This window comes from Kwoniella shandongensis, chromosome 10 (assembly GCF_008629635.2).
Source record: "Kwoniella shandongensis chromosome 10, complete sequence".
Lineage (NCBI taxonomy): Eukaryota > Fungi > Basidiomycota > Tremellomycetes > Tremellales > Cryptococcaceae > Kwoniella > Kwoniella shandongensis.
Window position 1 is genome coordinate 612,334 of NC_089296.1, and position 21,404 is coordinate 633,737.

The 21,404-nt window shown below is 51.0% G+C and overlaps 7 protein-coding genes and 1 non-coding gene across 8 annotated transcripts; 3 read left to right on the plus strand and 5 right to left on the minus strand.

Moving 5' to 3' along the window:
• Positions 1–250: 250 nt before the first annotated feature.
• Positions 251–2,501, plus strand: CI109_105644 (uncharacterized protein; the record flags this gene model as incomplete). The annotated part of the gene is made up of 4 exons (XM_032003535.1): positions 251–1,044; positions 1,126–1,333; positions 1,445–1,804; positions 1,884–2,501. The coding sequence occupies 4 exons, from the start codon at positions 251–253 to the stop codon at positions 2,499–2,501; spliced, it is 1,980 nt and encodes a 659-aa protein (XP_031862393.1).
• A 732-nt stretch (positions 2,502–3,233) lies between these two features.
• On the minus strand, positions 3,234–5,529 carry CI109_105645 (ATP synthase subunit alpha, mitochondrial; the record flags this gene model as incomplete). The annotated part of the gene is made up of 8 exons (XM_032003536.1): positions 3,234–3,360; positions 3,426–3,524; positions 3,586–3,660; positions 3,713–3,836; positions 3,893–4,523; positions 4,601–5,064; positions 5,169–5,223; positions 5,482–5,529. The coding sequence occupies 8 exons, from the start codon at positions 5,527–5,529 to the stop codon at positions 3,234–3,236; spliced, it is 1,623 nt and encodes a 540-aa protein (XP_031862394.1).
• Positions 5,530–6,003: 474 nt separating this feature from the next.
• CI109_105646 (mitochondrial 54S ribosomal protein bL21m) lies at positions 6,004–6,780 on the plus strand (the record flags this gene model as incomplete). The annotated part of the gene is made up of 2 exons (XM_032003537.1): positions 6,004–6,031; positions 6,107–6,780. The coding sequence occupies 2 exons, from the start codon at positions 6,004–6,006 to the stop codon at positions 6,778–6,780; spliced, it is 702 nt and encodes a 233-aa protein (XP_031862395.1).
• Positions 6,781–7,112: 332 nt separating this feature from the next.
• CI109_105647 (uncharacterized protein) lies at positions 7,113–10,340 on the minus strand (the record flags this gene model as incomplete). Its single annotated transcript, XM_032003538.1, has 15 exons — positions 7,113–7,249; positions 7,347–7,544; positions 7,619–7,795; positions 7,857–7,953; positions 8,017–8,142; positions 8,199–8,261; positions 8,317–8,397; positions 8,463–8,620; positions 8,678–8,716; positions 8,773–9,070; positions 9,133–9,389; positions 9,461–9,471; positions 9,527–9,594; positions 9,660–10,262; positions 10,317–10,340. 15 exons carry the CDS (start codon positions 10,338–10,340, stop codon positions 7,113–7,115), a joined length of 2,337 nt encoding a protein of 778 aa, XP_031862396.1.
• Positions 10,341–10,726: 386 nt separating this feature from the next.
• CI109_105648 (N-acetyl-gamma-glutamyl-phosphate reductase) lies at positions 10,727–14,299 on the plus strand (the record flags this gene model as incomplete). Its single annotated transcript, XM_032003539.1, has 11 exons — positions 10,727–10,954; positions 11,062–11,195; positions 11,257–11,367; positions 11,421–11,482; positions 11,536–11,561; positions 11,612–11,890; positions 11,942–13,178; positions 13,353–13,564; positions 13,661–14,023; positions 14,128–14,175; positions 14,240–14,299. The coding sequence occupies 11 exons, from the start codon at positions 10,727–10,729 to the stop codon at positions 14,297–14,299; spliced, it is 2,760 nt and encodes a 919-aa protein (XP_031862397.1).
• A 221-nt stretch (positions 14,300–14,520) lies between these two features.
• CI109_105649 (uncharacterized protein) lies at positions 14,521–17,142 on the minus strand (the record flags this gene model as incomplete). Its single annotated transcript, XM_032003540.2, has 8 exons — positions 14,521–14,716; positions 14,779–14,880; positions 14,943–15,102; positions 15,215–15,321; positions 15,390–16,350; positions 16,456–16,511; positions 16,615–16,893; positions 16,967–17,142. 8 exons carry the CDS (start codon positions 17,140–17,142, stop codon positions 14,521–14,523), a joined length of 2,037 nt encoding a protein of 678 aa, XP_031862398.2.
• Positions 17,143–18,135: 993 nt separating this feature from the next.
• On the minus strand, positions 18,136–18,250 carry CI109_105650. Its single transcript, XR_004236739.1, has one exon. It is a non-coding gene; the product is annotated as a 5S ribosomal RNA (ribosomal RNA).
• Positions 18,251–18,816: 566 nt separating this feature from the next.
• CI109_105651 (uncharacterized protein) lies at positions 18,817–21,063 on the minus strand (the record flags this gene model as incomplete). Its single annotated transcript, XM_065967705.1, has 4 exons — positions 18,817–20,333; positions 20,441–20,535; positions 20,666–20,947; positions 21,026–21,063. The coding sequence occupies 4 exons, from the start codon at positions 21,061–21,063 to the stop codon at positions 18,817–18,819; spliced, it is 1,932 nt and encodes a 643-aa protein (XP_065823777.1).
• Positions 21,064–21,404: the final 341 nt, after the last annotated feature.

The window sequence follows — 21,404 nt, forward strand, 5'->3', positions numbered from 1 at the left end:
GTTGAAATGTTGTGAATGACTAGAAGACGATCAAGTACGCGCATCAACATTGGGCTACGCGGGGGCCCTTGCTGAATGTGGCACTTTTGGAAAGTGGAGGAAAATCAAAGTGAAAGGTCACGCGTCGGGGTGGTTTCAACAATAACTATCCAACACCTCACAACTCACATCTCACATCAGCATCTCACTTCCCCTGCAACTCTACTTTCCACTCTAAATCTTTGGCAGTTGGAACAGGTGATCTGCAACAATGCCCACTGCCAAGTCTCGTGCTCGTAAACGAGCCACATCACCCGTTTCAACCTCGTCACTCTCATCTCTGGACGAATCTCCCTCTCCTCCACCTCCTCCCCCCAAAAAGACAACCTCGGCCAATAGTCGAGCTCGCAAAGCCTCACCAATCAAAGAGATCTCAAAAGCCATCCGATCTTACAATGCATCGAATGTCCAGAGTGTCCCTACCTCTTCTGTTGTCCGGCCACACGGATTTCCAAATTTCTCCTCGTCTTTGCCCACTTTCATCAGTAGTCCTACCGTCCCATATAGGGATAGAGCGACGACCAGTTCGACTCGTCTCAACGCCACTGCCTCTTCGTCAAGTATAAACGCCAGCTCGTCTCAGACATTGGTGGGATCACCTGAAGAGGTGAAAGTCATGGAGAACAGTGGTTCCCAGACGAAGAAGAGGAATGGAAAGGTGCAAGTCGATGAGGAGAGGACGGTCCCACCTAAGCGAAGTCGACTGAACGGGAAAGGAAAACAGAAAGAGTCAGATGACGAAGAACTGAGCTCCAAGAGCGATGGAGACGACGATACGCCTCGCAAATCCCAACGGCGCGCTGCGAGCTCGACATTTACCGATGTGACATCGTCGCCGAGACAACGGCAAACATCACTACCAATACCGGAACTATCGGACTTCGAATCTGACGAAGAAAACGGTCAAACCCTCGACGCTTTCCTTGAGATCCTGGATCAGCCGGAAAATGGTCCATCAACAAAGAAGGAAGAGAGACCATTTCGTCCAACGCCAATGCCAGAAGGGTAAGTCGAATTAGACATTCAGTTTCCCTTGCACCCTGTGCCCAAAAGTCATATAGAAAGCTGATGTCGAATTGATGGTAGGATCTCGATTGGTGATTATGTTTATGTCAAGAATCGAAACAACTGGTGGATAGGAAGAGTAGTACGATATGATCCAGCGGATAATCTCGAAGATCAGAAAAAGGGAAGGAACTATTATACTGTGTTGGATCGTTTCGGCGAAGAGCTGAAGAAGAGGAAGGTTGATGAGATCATCACTAAGAATGATGATAGGATAGCGACTTGCGTAGTGAGTTCATTCTCCCTCCCATATCACTTGCTCCAGCTCCAATTTGGTGTAATCTCTGTTTAACGCTTCAATGGCGGAGGTTTGACAGCTGACGTGGTTCTTTCTATATAGCGCGGAAGTTTCGAGACTACCAAGAAAGATTTCCACAACGACGCAGCCACTCGCGATCCTACCCCTCCTCCCGAAGGTGACGTCGATCAGCCAGTGACCTCTGACGAATTCGTCGACCTCGATCGAGTTGATCAACTTCGTCTGATCCGTCCTCGCCTCCTTCGCATTGTTTCCGAAACGTATCCTCCGGCTCAATGGCGAGTCGAGATGTTTTTCGGGGGCAGAAGTGAGAGACAGAAGTTGGCTTCGCAATCCAAGTATGGGGATATATCGGAGGATGAAGTGGCGCAAGTGATCATACCGGAGCTGAAGAGATGGGTTATGCGTCGACTGCGATGGCACGGCCAGCGGGACGAGCACGTGAGTGTCGATTTTAGTCTTTGCTGCTGCATCGGGACCCCAGCTTCGAGTCGAAGCTGATGAGACGTACTTACTTCAGACCCGTCCCGAAGAACCTCCTCGCCCGACAGGATCAGAGCGATATAACGAGCTTGAGCGATCAGGATTGGAAGACTATATACACAACGTGCTGGTGCCAGAGGCGATCATCCAACTGTGTATACGATCGTACCCGCCTGACATGCTGCTCAGTGGACAAGCTCTGGACGAGGACGATGAAGAGGACGGTCTTGGCGATACAATTGTCCACGATGACGATGTCAACCAGAGTGCCAGCGCGGAACCTTCGACCGCAAACTCCGCAACGACTACCCCCACAGCTCCACATTTAAACGAGGATGAAATCGTTCCTGCCGAAGAAACCCTCTACAAGGCCGCTGACAAACTCATCACCGCGCTATATAAGAAGAACGAGGCCAAAATCTGGGCTACGGAAGAAGCCTTCCTTCGTCGAGCTCGGGAAAGAAAGAGGAAAGAGCAAGGTCTGCCCGATGAGAATATGAACGAGTATGAATTGGCCAAGTGGAAAGAGGATCAGTTGGGGATGTATAAAGGTTGGGCATCGTCGAGGATGAGGTATGGGTCTAGGTTTGAGGATAACATGGCTCCGGTCAGGAAGGGAAAGAAGAGCGGCGGCGGCGGCAGTAGCAGACGATGATCAGTCAGCGCAGCGGCGATGGAAAGTCACTATGTAAGAACGTGCATTAGCCGAGGAGATAATTACTGTAGATAGGATGTACATAACGATTTTTGATGAGAGTCACGACACGAACCTAAACGATTGGTTGATAGTCTCGTAGTATTTTGACCATTGGTTAGCAATAGCAATATCAATTGTATGCATGTACTGTACTGTCGATACCCCTACGTGCGAAAAGAATAGAACGCAAGGGCACAGAACACGCCGAAATACAAGCCAGTCAGAGTCAGAGTCAATTCGGCGCGGTGCGGCGCGTGGCGAAGTCAACACGTCTGAACCTCGAGCCGGACTAGAAAAGATTCATGGTGTGTTCATTTGGCTGGCTGGTCGTTGAGACGATTCAATTGTACTCAGAAGGCGGAGGGGGGGAGAGGGGGTGTAGTGCTTGACTTCAACTTCGTGGCTCAGACGTCCCCTTTCAAATACTACTTCGGTGAACCGTACACCACCTGCCCTGCCAATGAACCCAAAGCATTCATTGCGCACACAACGTTTACTTGGTATCAGTAAACCAGTCAACCAATCAATCGTGTCGATCGCAAACACTGCTCAAACGTGATTGCCTATCGCCACCTCGCCATGCAGCATGCACACATTTATTCCATTCGATGCATTTTATTTCCGTCGCCCCAAGCATGGCACAACTTTTGAAGATCGACTAAATACCATTCATTCCCGTTTCATCATCGCTTAAGCGGTGAAGTCGGCAACGTGGGCAACGATGATCTTCTTCATCTCCTCCTCAATCTCCTTGGTCAAGACACCACCACCAAGCTTCTCGAGGAGAGCAGAGTGTTGAGTCTTGAGCTGCTCAGTGCTGTTACAGACGAAAATATATCAGCATGCAAATAATTTTGTTTGCCAGGTTCATCTGAAACTCACAAGGACTTCTCCCAAGCGCTGATCTTGTCGACGTCAACCTTGTCGAGGAGACCGTTGACACCGGCGTAGATAAGAGGAGCCATGACCTCAGTGGGCATGCTGAGGAAGAAGATGCAGATGTCAGTGACCGGTCTTGTACTGTGATGGCAGGAGCACTCACGGGGTGTACTGGGGCTGCTTGAGGAGCTCAGTGAGACGAGCACCTCGGTTAAGGAGGTATCGGGTAGAGGCGTCACTACACATACAGGTCAGCAAGGCACAAATAACACAAGCGCAAGGCCACTCACAGGTCGGAACCGAACTGGGCGAAAGCAGCAACTTCTCGGTACTGAGCAAGGTAAAGCTTGAGGGAACCAGCGACGGACTTCATGAGCTTGGTCTGAGCGGCGGAACCGACTCGAGAGACGGAAACTGGTAGCAGAAAGTCAGCAACACAATCCATTATCCGCAAGGGGTTGCACACTCACGACCGACGTTGATAGCGGGTCGAACACCCTTGAAGAAGAGCTCAGCCTCCAAGAAGATCTGACCGTCGGTAATGGAGATAACGTTGGTGGGGATATAGGCGGACACATCACCACCTTGGGTCTCAATGATGGGGAGGGCAGTGAGGGAACCGGCACCGTAGTCGGCGTTCATCTTGGCGGCACGCTCGAGAAGTCGAGAGTGAAGGTAGAAAACGTCTCCGGGGTAAGCCTCTCGACCGGGGGGTCGTCGAAGAAGCAAAGACATCTGTCGGTAAGCGACGGCCTGCTTGGACAAGTCATCGTAGATGATCAAGGCGTGTCGACCGTTGTCTCGGAACCACTCTCCCATGGCACAACCAGAGAAGGGGGCGAGGTACTGGAGAGGGGCGGCCTCGGAGGCGGTAGCGGCGACAATGATGGTGTACTTCATGGCGTCGTTCTCCTCAAGGGTCTTAACGAGCTGAGCGACGGTAGATCGCTTCTGACCGACGGCGACGTAGACACAGTAGAGCTTCTTGGACTCATCGGCACCGTCGTTCCACTTCTTCTGGTTAAGAATGGTGTCGATGGCGACAGCGGATTTACCGGTCTGTCGGTCACCAATGATAAGCTCTCGCTGACCTCGACCGATCTGTGTAGAGGGTGAGCGGTGTCAGCGAAACAAATAACAAATGAGGATTGAAGACGGCGCAGACTGCGAAGACTCACGGGGACCAAAGAGTCGACGGACTTGAGACCGGTTTGCATGGGCTCGTGGACGGATCGTCGGGGCAAGATACCGGGGGCCTTGAGTTGGGCCTTGGTTCGACCAGCGGCCTTGACGGGACCTTTACCGTCGATGGGGTTACCCAAAGCGTCAACGACACGACCGAGAAGCTCGGGACCGACGGGGACGTCGACGATCTGACCGGTTCGCTTGACAGTGTCACCCTCCTTGATCAACCTGTCGTTACCGAAGATGGTGACACCGACGTTGTCGGCTTCCAAGTTCAAACACATTCCTCGGACACCGGAGGAGAACTCAACCATTTCCTCGGCTTGGACGTTTCGGAGACCGTAGACACGGGCGATACCGTCACCGATGGTGAGAACTCGACCAGTCTCCTGGACGTCACCGCCGACGGAAGCACCGGCGATTCGGCCCTCGAGGATGGAGGAGACCTCGGAAGCGGCTATATGTGGTGATCGGCCGAAAAGTGACAGGTGGAGAGAGGGAGGAAGGGGGAGATGCTACGTCAGCGTTGCGATTGCGATCGTGAAAAGGAGATCTACGCACCAGGCTTAGCAGTAGCGTAGGTCCTGACGGCAACGGGGGCGACACGGGCTCGAGCCTGTGAGAGTGATGAGTGTCAGTTGGGATGTTCTACGTTCTGAGGTTTTGATGTTTGCTGAATTGGTCCCTCTCCTCCCGCTCCATCCTGTTCTTCTTCTCCCCTCATGCATTTGCATCACCGTGCGATACCCCTTCTTCCCATCCCTGTCATCCTCCAACTCCGACAGCAGTCACTGCTCTCGAACATTTGTTCCTTCTCGATCGACGCCCGTCGCCAAGTGTCTCGCAACGCAGAAAAGAAACTATTCCCACTCACGCTGGAAGCGACAGCACCCCTTAGCGAGTTTCTCAAAGCGACACGCATTTTGATGAGAATTTGTGAGGGAAATGAGTGGTGAGGGGGGAGAGTGAGAAGGTGGAGAAGGACCTTTTGTATTTGGTATCAAGAAAAGAAGATGGGATTGAGGTAGTTGATTGGGGGGGAGGGAGGGAGGGGGGAGACGTGGTGGGTGTGAGAGAGGAGAGAGGGTGCTCCCCTGTAGGACGGAATCGTTACGGGTTATTCCGGCGTTTTCGGTGTTTCACTTTACTCCGTTGAGGCGGAAGTGGGTGAGAGAGAGAGGGGGGGTGTGCTGTGAGTTGGAGTGATTATTTCATAGGGGGGTATTTTCATCATTTTCTCCGAAATAGTTGGTTGGCAGCGTAGCGTAGCGACCATTGACAGTCCACAACATCGATAGATACAGGAGCATAGGGAGTATAGGTTGATATTGTACTTGAGACCAACACCATCTATACTCCACTCGAGTCTCGCCTCGATCAACACATACTACCGACCATGTCGATCAGACCGACTCTGTCTAAGTGTACGTGTGTCTTCAGCTTCCTGTATCCCATGTAAGTGAGCGTACAAGCTGACATCCTACCTTTCCTTGTTGTAGCGCTCGCCCGACTATCTATCCGATCACTCCAAACCACTGCACCTCTACCGCCTCCCACGACTCCTCTACCCCCTGCTCCATCCGCTTCGTCAAGCGCGTCTGCCTTTTCCAGTGCGAGCAGCAGCGCTAGCACCTCATCATCCGCAGCGGCATTAGCCCGACTTCCCCCTCTTCTTCCCGCAACGACTGCCATCCCCTCTCTCCCATCATCGACAAGTTCTGCCATCGACCTAATCTCATCCCAATCCACACCTTCTTCATCACGTTACATCCTCGCTCGACTGCATGCTCGAACATATCTTCTTCATCCAAGAGATATCCTCACTATCCCCCTCCTCAAACCTGTCCAAAGCCCAGGTACCACTTTGTCTTTGACAAAGATACTCGAGGTTGGTTCCCGAGATTACGCAATTCGATCCCCCGCTTCGGACGCTAAGACGCTCAAGAATAGTCTGGAATCATGGAAAGAGAGAAGGATGACCACGTTCGATGGGATACCGGGCGATTTGGTGAGGTGCGAATTGACAGTACTTGAACATACGAAATCGCCCATGGAGAGGATATTGAAAAAGAAGAGGAGAAAGGGGTATAAGAAGACTATAGAACATAAACAGGCTTGGACAAGACTGAGAGTCGGCGATATCATCCTTGGAGAAGAGGCAGCGTCGCCATGAGCGTGCGAGCGAGCGAGCCATCCGGAGAGGTAGATCTAGCCGTGGCGTTGCAGGTGGTGATGGTGGAAGCACAGAGGAAAAGAAGGGAGATTGTAGACTTCAAAAACCTCTCGTAGCATGGGCAAATGACGATATGAGACGATACATAGATCGCACATACCACATGAATAATCATACATATCAATATCGGGTATATAAAGAACGTTTGTTCATCTTCTAGCCCATTCGCACGCAATGTCCACCATTCGTTTTCTTACAAAATACTTAAACTGCCACTTCTAACACGTTCACCCAATCAAACCATCACTTCTGCCCTCAGTATTGACCCCCGCTCACTTCGAAATCTGCTTCTTGGCCTGACCGACGACCGTCGTATTGACCTTTGTAGCGAATCTCAGACTACACAGTGTTTCTCCGAGATGAGCGGCCAACGGTGATAGGTTACACAACATGAGTGTCTTGCTCGATCCTGCGGGGGAGATGGACTTCACATCAGCTGTATTCCTAGATTACAGTCGTGCTATACTACCCCTGCGATGCTGCCGGGACTTGACGACGATACTCACCTGATAGACTGGTCTGCAACAACCTCGTCAAGGTTGAGTTCCTATATGGGACATGACCACCTTGTTGACCCTGTCCAAGCGCACCAATGACATCTGCCAATGCTGATAAAGACTTGTTGATGTTAATGGTCTCTCTGAGTCGATCTTTGTTCTCCCCTGCTCCTGATTTCTCAAGTCGTTCAGAACCAGCCAAATCGACTACGAACATCAAAATACAGTCATCAGCTTGATCGTCTGGTAAACATGCCACTATCAAGGTGTTCTGGACTCACCAAGGTTGAGCATCGCCTCGGACTTCTCATCGGTAAGAGGGTTCACACCCTTCACCTTGAGTGTGAAAACAGAGTGTGATCGTGACGAACGCTCGTTCATCAAGGTCGCCGCAACCGCTCGTCGTGACCGCGCACGATCAAGCAACGTTGAGACCTGCCGAGGGTTACTCAGAGGAACTGGATGTGCATCTGTCAGCTCCTGTATAACATGTTGGGGAACACGATAGCTGTAACGCACTGCTGACGACGTCTGTCACTGTGAGCTTCCCATCTTTGTCGAGCTTGATCTCGTGTTTCTTGGTATCGAATTGCCCGTTTCCGAGAAGATCGTTGATCTGTACACGTTTTGGCGTCAGCTTTGTTACCACTCGAAGGAATGCAAGGGTGGAGCTGCTTACCACCTCATTGTAGACTTCCAAGAACTGCCCCTCCATCTGATACTTCCATCCTCGATCTTTGAGGCTGTTGCTGACCGCAAAGATCATATCGATTGCTCGGGGGATCATACCCGCATCTTGGTCGTTCTGAACATAGTGCGTCAGCTTAAGACTCCAACCGCAGGATGAGTGAAGAGACTTACTTGACCACCCTCCATGGTCCACGACTTTCCTGAACCAGTTTGACCGTATGCAAAGATACAAACCTAACGACTCTCTGGTCAGTTCCAACCTTCGTCATATAATGTAGCGGATACTCACGTTGTAACCGTCGAGAACGGATTGCGCCAACATCGAAATCTCCTCAAAGACTTCTTTCTGTCCAGCCTTGGGCTCGAAGATCTACCAAGGACATCGGTATCAGCCACGAGCAATGGACTGCTGGATACCATGAGTAATGGACGGACCTTATCAAATGTGAATTGGTTGACTTGTTCTCTTTGTTGCCCGGTCGCCGACTCCGTCCTGCTTGTCACGACGATCTGACTTTGTCCCGTCTCTGCGGCGGTTCGCTCGTCTCCGTAATCGATCAGGGCTAGAGCCTCAGGCGAGCTAGATTCGTGTGCTACAGGTGGTTTGGGTGAGTTCTTGTCCTGCTCACTCAGTGTAACTAGTCGCTCACATAATGCCGGTCTAACACGAGCGAATACTCGGATATTTCCTATGACACCAAAATCAGCTACGGCACTCTCCCTAGAGTGGATCAGAATAGCTCACCTTTAAGCTCTTGAACCTGGTTATGCAACTTTCGTCTAATCGTCTCCGCTGCTCTCAACTCCTCTTCAATCTCGCCAATCCTTCGATCTCTCTCCTCTTCCGCTTCTCTCACTTTCTGCTCAGCTTTGGTCTCTGCTTCTCGTGCTTTTTCTTGTCCGACTTGCAGTTCTGCTTTCATGGACGAGACAGCGAGTGTGGCTCGCTCGACTTCTGCTTGGAGGATCGTGAGTTGAGTTTGAGAAGCGGCTAGTTGGGCTGAAAGGGTAAGATGTTGTGTTGATTGTTGAGCGAGTGTTTGCTGCCAGTGATCAAGATCAAGTCAGCCCTCATGCGCTTGGAAAATCAAACGTGTTTCCTCACCTTGAGCTCTCTGACATTCTCTCGTTCTCTACTCAGTTCATCTCGACTATCTTTGAGCTCATCCTCCATACCCCTCTTCTCTCTATCTTTCCTAGCGATCGTTCTTTCCAGATCATCAATCTCTCGGGCATGTGCTGATCGTAATGCTGCTATCTCTTCGGATGCGGACGAAAGATCTCGACGGGCTTCTCGTTCGGTGTTCTGGGTACTTTGCAGCAGAGCTTGCAGGTCGACTTGTGACATTTGAAGGGATGATACTGCGTGAGGGACGTGAAGTCAGCTATACGTCAATCATACGGATACTGGGCGACGCGATAGCTGAACTGACTCTTTGCTTGCCTAGGAGGGAGAATTCGTTAGTGATGATTTGGATGTCGGGTGAAGTAACACTCACTCTCGCTCTAACAAATCTTTGAAACCGCCGACCATCCTCTCTACATTCTCGATCCTACCATCGTGGCTCTATACATTCATACACCAATCAGCAAGTACGTCTCAGCTGCTCATGACTGTTTTGTCAAACTCACCTTCATCTGAGCAGCACTTGCCACCCCTGAACCAATAGCACTCCTTCCCACCGGTGCGACAGCCGGACTGACACCTCTGCTCGTTGGCCGCGCACCTGGTCCGAGACTCCTTCCCAAAGTACTTCCGGCACGAGTCGTCGGCCCACCCGAATTTGAAGAGCTGATTGGTGGTCTTCTAGTTGTAGTCGTCGTTGTGACTCCCGGTCTCGCACCTCGCGCCATAGTAGAGGCTCCAGAAGCGGTACTCGTTGAACTTCCTGCACTTCCTGTCCTCCTTGTCGATACACCAAGGGACGAAGCTGGTCTCGATAGGGTGGATGACGGTTTTCGTGTAGTTGTAGGAACGAATCCGCTACCGGAAGCTGGTTTACCCCGTTGAGATTGTCGTAGTCCTGCAGAAGTGGAAGAAGGGATGGGAGGGTTACCCCCAGATACGCTACGTTTAGTAGGTGGTGGGATGGCTGGAGAAGAGGGCATCTTTCGTTTGTTCGCATTGCCGGATGAGACGAGGGGTGCCATCGGTGCCATGGCGGTGGTGAAAGTGGGTATTGCAGAGGTCGCCTTGAGGGGAGAAGCGAGACGAGGTAAACGTGAGACAGGAGCCTTTGTTAAGTGTCAGTTCTGATCTGGCGGCATACTCCTGAGCTCTCAGCTCACAGTGTTCTCCTGACCCTCGGACATGTTGATGAATGTTGTCGAGGTGAGGTGTTGATGGTGTCGATAACGTATATAGTCGTGGTTGTGTTGTTGTTTACAAGTTGATTGACCCGATCTGAAAAGGCAGCCGCGACTTGTTTATTTGCGTCCCAAACGAGTGGATGAGATTTGCTTCCGTGATTTTATTCCAAATGGTGGCATGACGTGTTATTTCCCGTTCATTTTCTGTTATCTCCCCTCCTTTTGTTATCCGAGGTTAGTCGAGTACGTCGCTTATCGCTTTCAAGTAGCCAATTCGACTCCATCTATCAAAATCAACCACCCCAGCCAATCGACCCTTCCCACATCTTCGCATAACATCTTGCATTGTCATCTGCGGTCCTTCTTCACCCCACCCGCACTCTTTCATCATGTTACGACGATCTGCGAACATCCCTCGAACCACCCTTTCCCTCTCTCGTTCGACCGCCCCTGCCGCTCGAGCATTCACCAAACCTTCCCTTCCAGTTTCCGCTTCTTCCCAATTGAGCAAATCTAATGTCCTGCTCGAATTGGACGTAAACAAGGTTGGGAATGAGATCAGGAAGCGGGGTCTGACTAGCGCGTTGAACGGTCAACGTGATGGCGGTATGGACAGGGTGAGTGGTGTTTCCACATCACGTCCCCTTGTTGCTCTTTAGCAAAATGATTAGCTTCTCAATTGGGTGACTTTACGCACAACTGACATGGATTGAACAACCAATAGGACACAATTATACGATTGCTCTACTCTCTCGGATCGAAACACGAGGTCGAGCGATACCTCCGAATCTTTACCCAATCTTCACAAGCAGGCGCAACCGGCGCTGTCCTTCCCGAAGCCAAATTCGCTGTCCTCAAGTGAGTTATCTGTTTCTCTATTCATCTCAACAGACCGTAGCTGACAGTTTACTCTCGCTAGAATCGGAGGCGCTATTCTCACCAACGAGCTTGACGACCTTGCTCTTTCCCTTTCTTTCCTCAACAGACTAGGTTTATACCCTATCGTTCTTCACGGTGCTGGTCCTCAACTGTGAGTAAGATACAGCCTATACCGTAGCGAAGGCTGATGGGTCTGTTCTGTAGCAACGAGCTTCTGGAGGCTGAGGGTGTCGTTCCCGACTACGAGGATGGTATCCGAATCACTGGTGAGCTTGATACCACCCATACGTCTAGGTCGTTCCGCTGATGTCCTCCACAGACGCCAAGACCCTTGCTATTGCTCGAGTATGTATCTCTGGGTTTTCTTGAAGAACGACTGCTGAATGTCTGTCTAGCGAGTTTTCCTCCAAGAGAACCTCAAGCTCACCACCGCTCTCGAACGTCTCGGTACACGTGCTCGACCCATCCCTACCGGTGTCTTCACGGCCGAATACCTCAACAAGGACAAATACGGTCTCGTCGGTAAGATCACTAGCGTCAACAAGGCTCCTATCGAGGCTGCTATCCGAGCGGGATGTTTGCCCATCCTCACCAGTTTGGCTGAGAACGCCGAGGGTCAGATCTTGAACGTGAACGCCGATATCGCTGCTGGAGAGTTGGCTCGGGTGCTTGAGGTGAGTTTCCGCGTGTCTTATACGGAAGTATTTGTGCTGACTGCTTGTTAGCCTATGAAAATTGTCTACCTCAACGAAAAGGGTGGTCTTTTCCACGGTGTTACCGGCAAGAAGATCTCCACCATCAACCTCGACGAGGAGTACGACGCTCTCATGAAGGAGTCTTGGGTTAAATTCGGCACCAAGCTCAAGATCCGAGAGATCAAGGAGCTTCTCGACACCCTGCCACGAACCTCTTCCGTCGCCATCATCTCCACCGACATGTTGCAGAAGGAGCTTTTCACCGATGCCGGTGCTGGTACCCTCATTCGACGAGGCTACAAGCTTTACAAGCAACCTTCCGTCGAGGCCGTCGGCTCCACTCAGCTCCGACAGATCTTCACCGACCGAGACCCCGAGGTCAAGTCAGGCCGAAAGTCTGTTGCTGAGATCTTCTCCGAGCTCAAGAACAGCCCTCACACCATCTACGGTGACGAGCCCTTCGACGTCGTCGCTGTCGTTTCCCACCCCGAGGGCGAGACTCCCGTCATGACCAAATTCCTTCCTTCTCGAAACGGTATTCTCAACAAGATTGTTGACAACGTCTTCGACGCCATCAAGAAGGACCACAAGCGATTGTTCTGGACCGCCAAGGCCGACGACGAGAACCGAGCTTGGCACTTTGAGCGAGCCGACGGTAGCTTCACTCGAGCTGGACGAAGCTTGTTCTGGTACGGTGTGCCCGCAGTGAAGCAGGTCGAGACAATCATCCAAGGTTTCGAGGAGAACGGTCGAATCGAGCGAGTCTTCCTTCCCGTCGGACCTAGCGTCCCCCCTCACCGAATCGCATCCACTGGTGGTGCTCGAGCTTTCTCCACTTCCGCTCGTCCTTCTGCTTCATCCGCTAGCACCTCGTCTGCACGACGAGGTTACGCCACCGCTACCGATGTTCCCCGAAAGCGAGTCGCACTCATCGGTGCTCGAGGCTACACTGGACAGAACCTCATCTCTCTCATCAACGCTCACCCCCACCTCGACCTCACCCACGTCTCATCGCGTGAACTCGCCGGTCTTCCCTTGAAGGAGTACACCAAATCTGATGTCTCATACTCCAACTTGTCTGTTAAGGACGTTGGCAAGATGGCCGAGGAGAACGAGGTCGATGCTTGGGTCATGGCTCTCCCGAACGGAATCTGCAAGCCTTTTGTCGATGCGATCGATGCTGCTACCTCAAAGGGTGGAAAGAGTGTGATCGTTGATCTCAGTGCGGACTACCGATTTGAGAAGGACTGGACTTATGGATTGCCGGGTGAGAAGGCTCTTTCATCTTGATAGCGGGGAGAACATCGGATTGTACACACAGATACAACAACACATCCATAACCCACTTTCTCCCCTGCATTGATTGATTGTATTTAGAAAAAGAATAAAGCTGAATGAATGTTTTTATCTTGCCCCCTTTGCGTGTCAATCGAACATACAGAACTGTACGGACGAGAAGCTACCAAGACTTCGACCAGGATCTCGAACCCTGGATGTTATGCCACCAACACGCAGATGTTGCTTGCGCCCTTGATGCCTCATCTTGACAAACACCAGATGCCTTCGGTCTTTGGTATTTCGGGGTATTCAGGGGCCGGTACCAAGAGCGGTGAGAAGGACGCCGAGGGTCGACCCAAGACTGTCGCCAAGGTTGTAAGTAGGACAGAAGCAATCTATCATTTCCTCGCCATACCTTGCCCTCTACCGATATCCTCGTTTCAACGTGCTGATAACTGTGGTTGTCTGTAGACCCCTGATGATCTTCGAGGCGGTATCCGACCATACACACTCACTGACCACATCCACGAACGAGAAGCTTCAACACAACTGCGCACTCTTCTCCCCTCCTCCGGATCCGCCTCCGAATTCTCTCTTGCATTCATCCCGAACGTCGCACCCTGGTTCAGCGGTATCATCTCAGTGCTCACTGCTCCTCTTGAAAAGACGATGAGAGCATCTGAGATTTTGGCATTGTACGAGGAAAAATATGCAAATGAGAGACTTTGTGTAGTTGGTAAAGGGGTGCCGGATGTCACGGAGGCAGAGGGCAAACATGGGTGGAGGGTAGGTGGTGTGCAAGTGCACAGTTCAGGAAAGAGGGTCGTCGTTGTTGTAAGTGCCCTACCTTGTGCTTCCTATTGTCTCTCTGGCTGTCTAGAACACCTGTTCAAGGTGATGCTCACCGGGAAGAGCGTGAGCTGATTGCGGTATCGTAGGGTGCTCTTGACAACTTGCTGAAAGGCGCTGCGACTCAATGTATGCAGGTGAGTCACGCGCGGTGTCATCTGGGGATCCGAGTCGGCACTAATGTTTGTCCGTTTGCTACAGAACCTCAACCTCGCGCTCGGATACGACGAACTCGACGGTATTCCCTTGGACAAGCTTTAGAGCGGCGATATCATAACTACAGCTTCACATGAAATACTATGCATAAGTGTCTGATATTGTGATTCACATAGGGACTGAGTCGTTTGGATCTGATTGCCACAAATGGTGTACGTTACTGTGCGTTAAGTTTGAGGCGTGATGCACTATGCATGATGGATGATTGCACGGTATGGTACTCAACGGATGACGGCTGTGATATACGTATACAGTAAGCTACTAAGCTACTCAGCTTCCTGCTTCGTTTGAGCTTTCTGTGCTTTTCGTCGAAGTTTTTTGAGATACGTGATGAAACGGACGGGAGACATGTACCGTATTGGTTGACCATGCTCCATGGCTTCTTTCTCATCGCCTACAGCGTCGAGCGTTATACGTATGCGCTGAACATGGTTCGAGGCGCCACTGTTAGAGGCACGGGCACTGATTGATTGGTATCCACAGCGGGTCACAAAGCAAAGCTACTGATTGATCGATTCACTCACAAGCCTTCCCCTTCGACGCATCTTTTCAAAGCCCATTCTGTTGTCAAGTTCAGTTCCTGGCCGAAGAATACTTGATAATCTCGTCCCACGCCGTATGAAACGCTGTACAGTGTTGAGAAGATGAGCGACAATATTTAGGCCGTTCTTGTTTCAAGGTGACTTACCCGGCTTGTATCGCGTCGGCTAGCTTGTCGGCCAACCCTGTGACCACATGGATATATCGTCCATGCAAAAACTTGACAAATGTCCACATGTTAAAACGCTGATCGAGCCCCCCGTTCGGTTCGTCTCTCGATTTTGCTTCGAACACCAAGCCCTTCAACTCTAGACCATTCTCAGCAAGGTTGCCGGAGTAATCATATTCGCGTGAATCGACCTACACTTCCGCGATCAGACGTTTAATCGAATGGTGGGTGAGCAACGTTCCTTAACTCACCTCCAAGGTGAATAACCAGTTCCAGCAACCTCTTCCAAACAAGATCGTCGGGGAAATATTCCCTGATCAGAATCTTGTAGTCGCCTAGGACACTTGTGGAATGCCGCCTGTACGAGAAGAGAACTCACATCAGGCGAACGAAACGTTAGGTTGCTTGAGGGGAGAACAGACTCACAATTCTTTTGTAAGACGACTCAAGGCTTCCAAGGCCAATTCGACCTTTCCTCGCATCTGCAATCTTCCTCTGTAGCGAGGAGACGCCGTTTGATGCCATCGCATGACATCGGTGACATAGTAATCTACCGGGAGATTGCCGTGCCTCCATTCCTTCAAGAGCTCCTGTACGGGATGATCCCGCAAAACGGTCTGTTTGACTTGACCATCCAAACGGATGAGGGCTTGCAATTCGGCAGAGAAGGAGTCTTCGCGTTCATCTGTGTATGTCCCTGCTGCTGGTTCTGGATCGATCTCGTTTGGCTGAGTCTCCTTTTTAGCTCGGAGTGGCTGAGGGTGCTGACTTGTCCGAGACGCAGTTGGCAATATACGCTTCTTCTGGTATCGTTCCGGCGGAGGAATATACTGCACCGAAGGTGATCGTGTGGGTTCTCGTATCGCTCTGTGTGTCCGTCCATCGTTCTCTCCTGTCAGCTTGTAGCCTGACATGCCCTCCGAATCTTGGGGGCTGTCATCGCTGTCTCCTTCCTTCATATCGTCGTTGTTCGATCCCATTCCGTCATCCTCGCTCTCGTCATCATCGTCGTCAGCATCATTGTCATCGTCTTCCGAAGTGTCATCATCTTTTGTATTTTCGACCGAGCTTTGTCCCGCTGCTACATCCTCTCCTGCTGGCGAGGTTGTAACGGACAACTCTCTCACTTGTTGTGTCAAATCGCTCTCGTGTAAGTCCGGCGAAGAAGTCGGGAACTCGATCTTACGCCTCTTAAGTCGTTCCCGATTGGGCATCGGGGTATCTTCTACAGAAGAGGCGGAGTCGATCGAGGGAGACCGACGACGGACCCCTGATGTGCGTCGGGTGGCAGTGATTGGAGACGAAGGGATAAGCATGGGTATGTCATCTTGGGGGTAGACCAGCTCGTGCAGTGTGTGGTAGTACGGGAACTTCTTGTCAAACTTGTCTGCACGGATCGTTTTGTCAGTGTGAGTCAGCACCAGAAGACATGTCGTGCTGCCGAGAGGCGACTACAGAATTGAATGTGTGGCAGGCTAAGCCCCCAACTCACGCTTCAGACTTTTGCGTTGCTCTTGATAGTATCCTTTCTCTATTCGTTCTTTCAACCTTCAATCACGACTCAGCTTAACATGTACCAAGTCGGGCTACCACACGACTACAACCCTTTGCTTTCGGGGAGCTGCTGGACCTTTCCACAAACGCAACTCACAACCTCAACCGCGGTATGACCGGGTTTGTGGTACTACTACTCCATTGCTCAGTAGTCTTCCAGGTCCCACTCTCATTCTTGTAAACTAGTCCATTCCTCTGCTGCGCTCTGAGCCAAGTCTCATTCGACCCAAACACCTCCATGCACACGTCCTTCGCGGCTATCCATTGGTTATTGAATCCGACTGAACGATCGCTGGGGAAGAGGGTGGAACGGTATTTATCGTTTTGGTGTATGATTTCGAGAAGACGAACGTTGAGGTGGGGATCGTTCTCCCAGCTGTATTGGGGAGACGACAAACAGGGTTAGAGAGCATTGTCATGTACGAAATATCGAGATGAAAGGAGCTTACTTTACTCTGGCTTGGATCTTCGGAGGCATGTTCGACCATTTGTTAGTACAGAATAGCAAATCACAGTTTAGAGCCGAAGTGATTGATGATGAAATGAAGAAGATACACAGAGCAAGAGAAAGTCTGACTGAAACAGAGGAAGATAGAAGAAGGAAGAGAGACCGACACTCACACATATGCGCTTACACGCACAGAACAGCTCGGACATTCTGTTGCCAATGACAATGGTCAGTGCGTCGTCACCATCAGGGGAGTCCCCGAAACCATCGATCGAGAGTCCGAGCACGTCCTACATCCCTTGAAATTTCTGCACAGCAATGGGGACTTGATTCCACATCGGTATGCTGGTGACTACAAGGCAAGATTATCTCCTGGATCATTTCTTTCGTACTACCTGGCCATAAAGTTATAAGATATAGAGTGATTACATTCATCCAGCATCTGAAAGCTACTCGACGTTCAGTCCCTAAGGACTCATAAAGTGAAAGTGGCCCCGACCTAGATGATGACAACCAGACAGAGCGATGGTAATAACCCTAGAGTTGCCCCCGCGAGGATAAAGATCCTCGACCTCGCGTAACTCTTCTCAATTTAATCAATTCAGACGATAAATATCGCCACACGTTTGTCCTAGACAGCGCCGTCAGGACGTTTCCGAGACTGGATCCGACTGCGAGTGAAGAGGGAAGATAGAGCAGGGTGACGCGGATGATTGGCGACTGACGAATACTTGGCATCTCAAGCTCAAGGATCCTGCCTCGACGAGGTATGTACCTCGAATGTCAGGACAGAGTTTAATAATGACTCGCGAATCCTCGATTATACGCGGACTGGGGGAGAGCTTTGCGGATGGATTCTGCGAGAAGCAGCGTCAGAGTCTTGGATTCGGTGAGCACAGTGGCCTTTGTGAAACCGACACCTACGAAGTGAGCAGACTAGTGCTGATCGCTGTCACTGTCTACCAAATGCCCTCGATACCTCTCTCGACTTTTTCGACGAACCCACTTCCGGCGCGCGTCGGAGACTAATCAGTGTGTCCCACAAACCTCATCTTGCTCGCTCCTTACACTCCCCCTGTTCGAATTAAATCGTCGTCACATCTCATCATCCTCCTTCCGCAATGGATGGATGCATGCATCTGTCTTCGTTCACATCGCCGCAAAAACAAAAACTACAGCACCCGGGATTCCCAAGTGGTCCCCCACCTTGGTACTAACCGAGCGATGCCTAGCTTAGCTTCGCAGATCGGACGGGATGCGGCGTTTTCTAGGCTCTATGGCCGTAGATGAAAATTTACAGATTAAGCTACAATATCACAGCACAAGGTAGCTGATCTTGAAACGATACGCAGACGTTTGTGCGCTCGTAAGCTTTGTTGATGCTAAACCTCGAACGATTTTGACCCGATATCTCGTCACCTCAAACAGACACCGAGGTTCCCAGATCGACTACTACCGATCAAGCATCCCACATAGCCTCTAGATCTGTGCTTCCTAGTGATGTAGACCTTCCCCAAGCCCAGCATATCAGCTGATTGTGCTCAAAAGGTAGTTGACAGCGAGGGGAGAGATCGACAGACGAATTCCTCACGAGAAGGAAAGGACACCAGCGCTAGCGCAGGTCTGAAAGAGGACGTAGTTGCGGAAAGGAGAGCGTACAGTAGATACTACTGAATGATTTCAAGAGCCTCTCTGATGATATATAGCATGCGTCTGCTTTTCTATTTACCTCGTGACTGTCGCATACCGGTTGAACCAGACTACTGGTCTACAGCTCTACCGAACATTGTACGTTGTGCCGCTCAAGAAAACTAATCTCCCAAACCATCCCCATTCTCCTGGATTGCCGAACTACCTCCGTGTCCTTCCTATATCACGCCTATGTGGGAGTTTGTCAACCCTTCTATATCCCATCACCCACTCCACATCGCCGCAGTCCTCTGACCAATGATCACCTTCGCAGAAATCGCACCATCCTCTACGCTCAACATAGATCGCATTGACTCGCCGGTAATCGAAGTTGAACCATACAACTGGCACTCGGGAACGCGGTGTACGCTCGACACGGAAGATCCAGTACGATTTGCGCGACGAGGTCGCCTGTATTCGACCAAGGTCCAAGACCATACTTCCAAAGGTAGCCTGGACTGTCTCTTTGAGGTCGATCGGATGTGCATTGTAAGGTACATATGTCAGTCGCCACCATATGAGTCTGGATCGGTCATCGTCTGATCTGCCGGAACGAGATTCACATCGATGGTCTGGTAGATAGACTGTCGGGGTGATTGCAGTCAAGGCAGCATCGGGACTGGTCACGTTGGATGATTTCGTATTATGTGGGTCATCGGGTTGAAGAACTGGTTGTGGCACTTCGAAGATTACAGCGGTTTTATCACGACCACTGGGCTGAGCGTCGTCCAGGACATCGGGATTCAACTGTTCCAATTGTGGACAATCTTTGAAGCTCGTGTGAATCAATTTCGAGGAGGAAGACGTGCTTGACTGGTTGCGATGCTGGTCATGTGTAGCGTCGCTTTCTCCGGAATCAGTCGGGCCTATCTGGTGCAAGGCCTCAGGCGGCGTCTGCTGATCAAGAGCCTTCATCCAAACTATACTTTCGCCGTCTCCATCATCCTCTGACATGATGATATCCATGGGTTCGTCCGACATCGCTTTGACTTCATCCGTCATAGATATCACCGCAGACTCTGCCTGCCCCACATCGGAGCATTGGTGGTTGGCCGAGACCACTTGGAGTGAGTCGACAATCGGTGTAGGTGCGGTCGACGGTGTGAGTGTCGTAATCACCGGTTGTGACGGTTGTAGGATATCTGTCGGGATCGTAGACAAAGCAGAAGGAGAGATGCACACTATCTCGGTGCGGTCATCTTTGTGGCCAGCGGATTCGGAATGATTTGGATCGAGGAAAACTGACCGGGCAATCAAGCCGCTGGTCGAGGTCACAGGCGTTGGAGGTTCCACACTCATAGGTCCACCGCCTACATCCTCCGGGGCAGAATCGGACGAGCCATCCGAGCTGGAACCCGAGCTATCGCTGCTTTCCGCCCGCCTGCTCGGTTTTCCCAGTCGTGCCATCGTGTTGCTATGCCTGCTCCTTTCCAGCACATAATCGACCTTCTGAGCAGGAGTCATCCCTCCTCTCTCCGCAAGTGATAGAGCAAACATTTCCTCCGGTTGCGCGTCGATCAACGGTCTTGCGAAAGGTGCATGAGAAGGAGGACAGGGAAGTGATGGACTGCTTGATCTTCGAGAGCTGGGTGTGGGGGTGAGATATAGTGTTGGATGATTTTGACTCAGGACAAGCTTGCGGAGGAGAAAGTAGTACGCGAGGTCGGTTTTCATTACCTCTGTAGTTTGGGATTAAGGACATCAATCTCATGAACCTGATATGAGATATACGACTAGTAGCTCAAAATCGGAGAGAGGTGTATGAGAGATTCCCACCATGACTCACCTAAGGCTGGTCCTCTCGGCACATCATCCAACTTCTCCCAGCGTGTATCGATTGCCCCATCTGCGATCTTCCTCTGTCTGAAATCGTGTATCAAGCTAATACATGATCAGCTCAGCAACGTCCAGTCATCCTTTCGCTCGATCACTTGCGCTGGTTCTCAGCTCGATCGCTGAAAGTGACAATACCGCACTTCCACGGTGGGAACAGTAGACGCGGAAGACTCACGCACGCACCCTACTCCCAATCGGATTATTCTCCTTACTCGTCCACTTGTTCGTCACCTCCCACTCTCCTTCCTTGGTTAGTTGCACAACACCCCTGACTCTTCGATTCTCCATGACTATCCGATCATTCTCGAATAGCTCGATGAACAGATACCTCTCGTAGATATACTTCTGTCGACCGCGGGATTGATAGCCGGAAGGTGGGAAGAATGCATTTCGGTATTGCGGGTTCGTGTCGATAAGTTGGAGGAGTCGGAGTGTGGTACGAGGTCGATTCTGCCAGCTTCAGTAACATGAATAGAAGGGGATGTCAGTATGGAACTTGGAGAGGAGGAAGGGGGATGGGGAAGGGGGAACTTACTCGATACTTATAGGTTTAGGTGGCTTGGATGAAGACATAGCGATGGTCAAGGCTCAGTCTCGACGAACGTACGTTGATGGCAGGTCTTGTTGTTCGAGGAATTCAGATAGAAATGCAAGGTAAATGTTTGATTTACCATTCTAAGAGTACATTGCTAGCCTAAGTTTTCCCCGCAGCGGCGCAAGGTTCACCTCCCCCGATCGGACACGCTCTGATCGCCTACCCTGTTCAGTACGATACATCCAAACCCGTGATCGACGGCAGAAGAGGACGAGTATGCTTGATTGATGACAGGATCGATTCTATGCATCTGGCTAACATTGTTGGAAAGAGAATATTACGACCAGGAGACAAGGGTGAAGCGAAATCGAGTATAGTG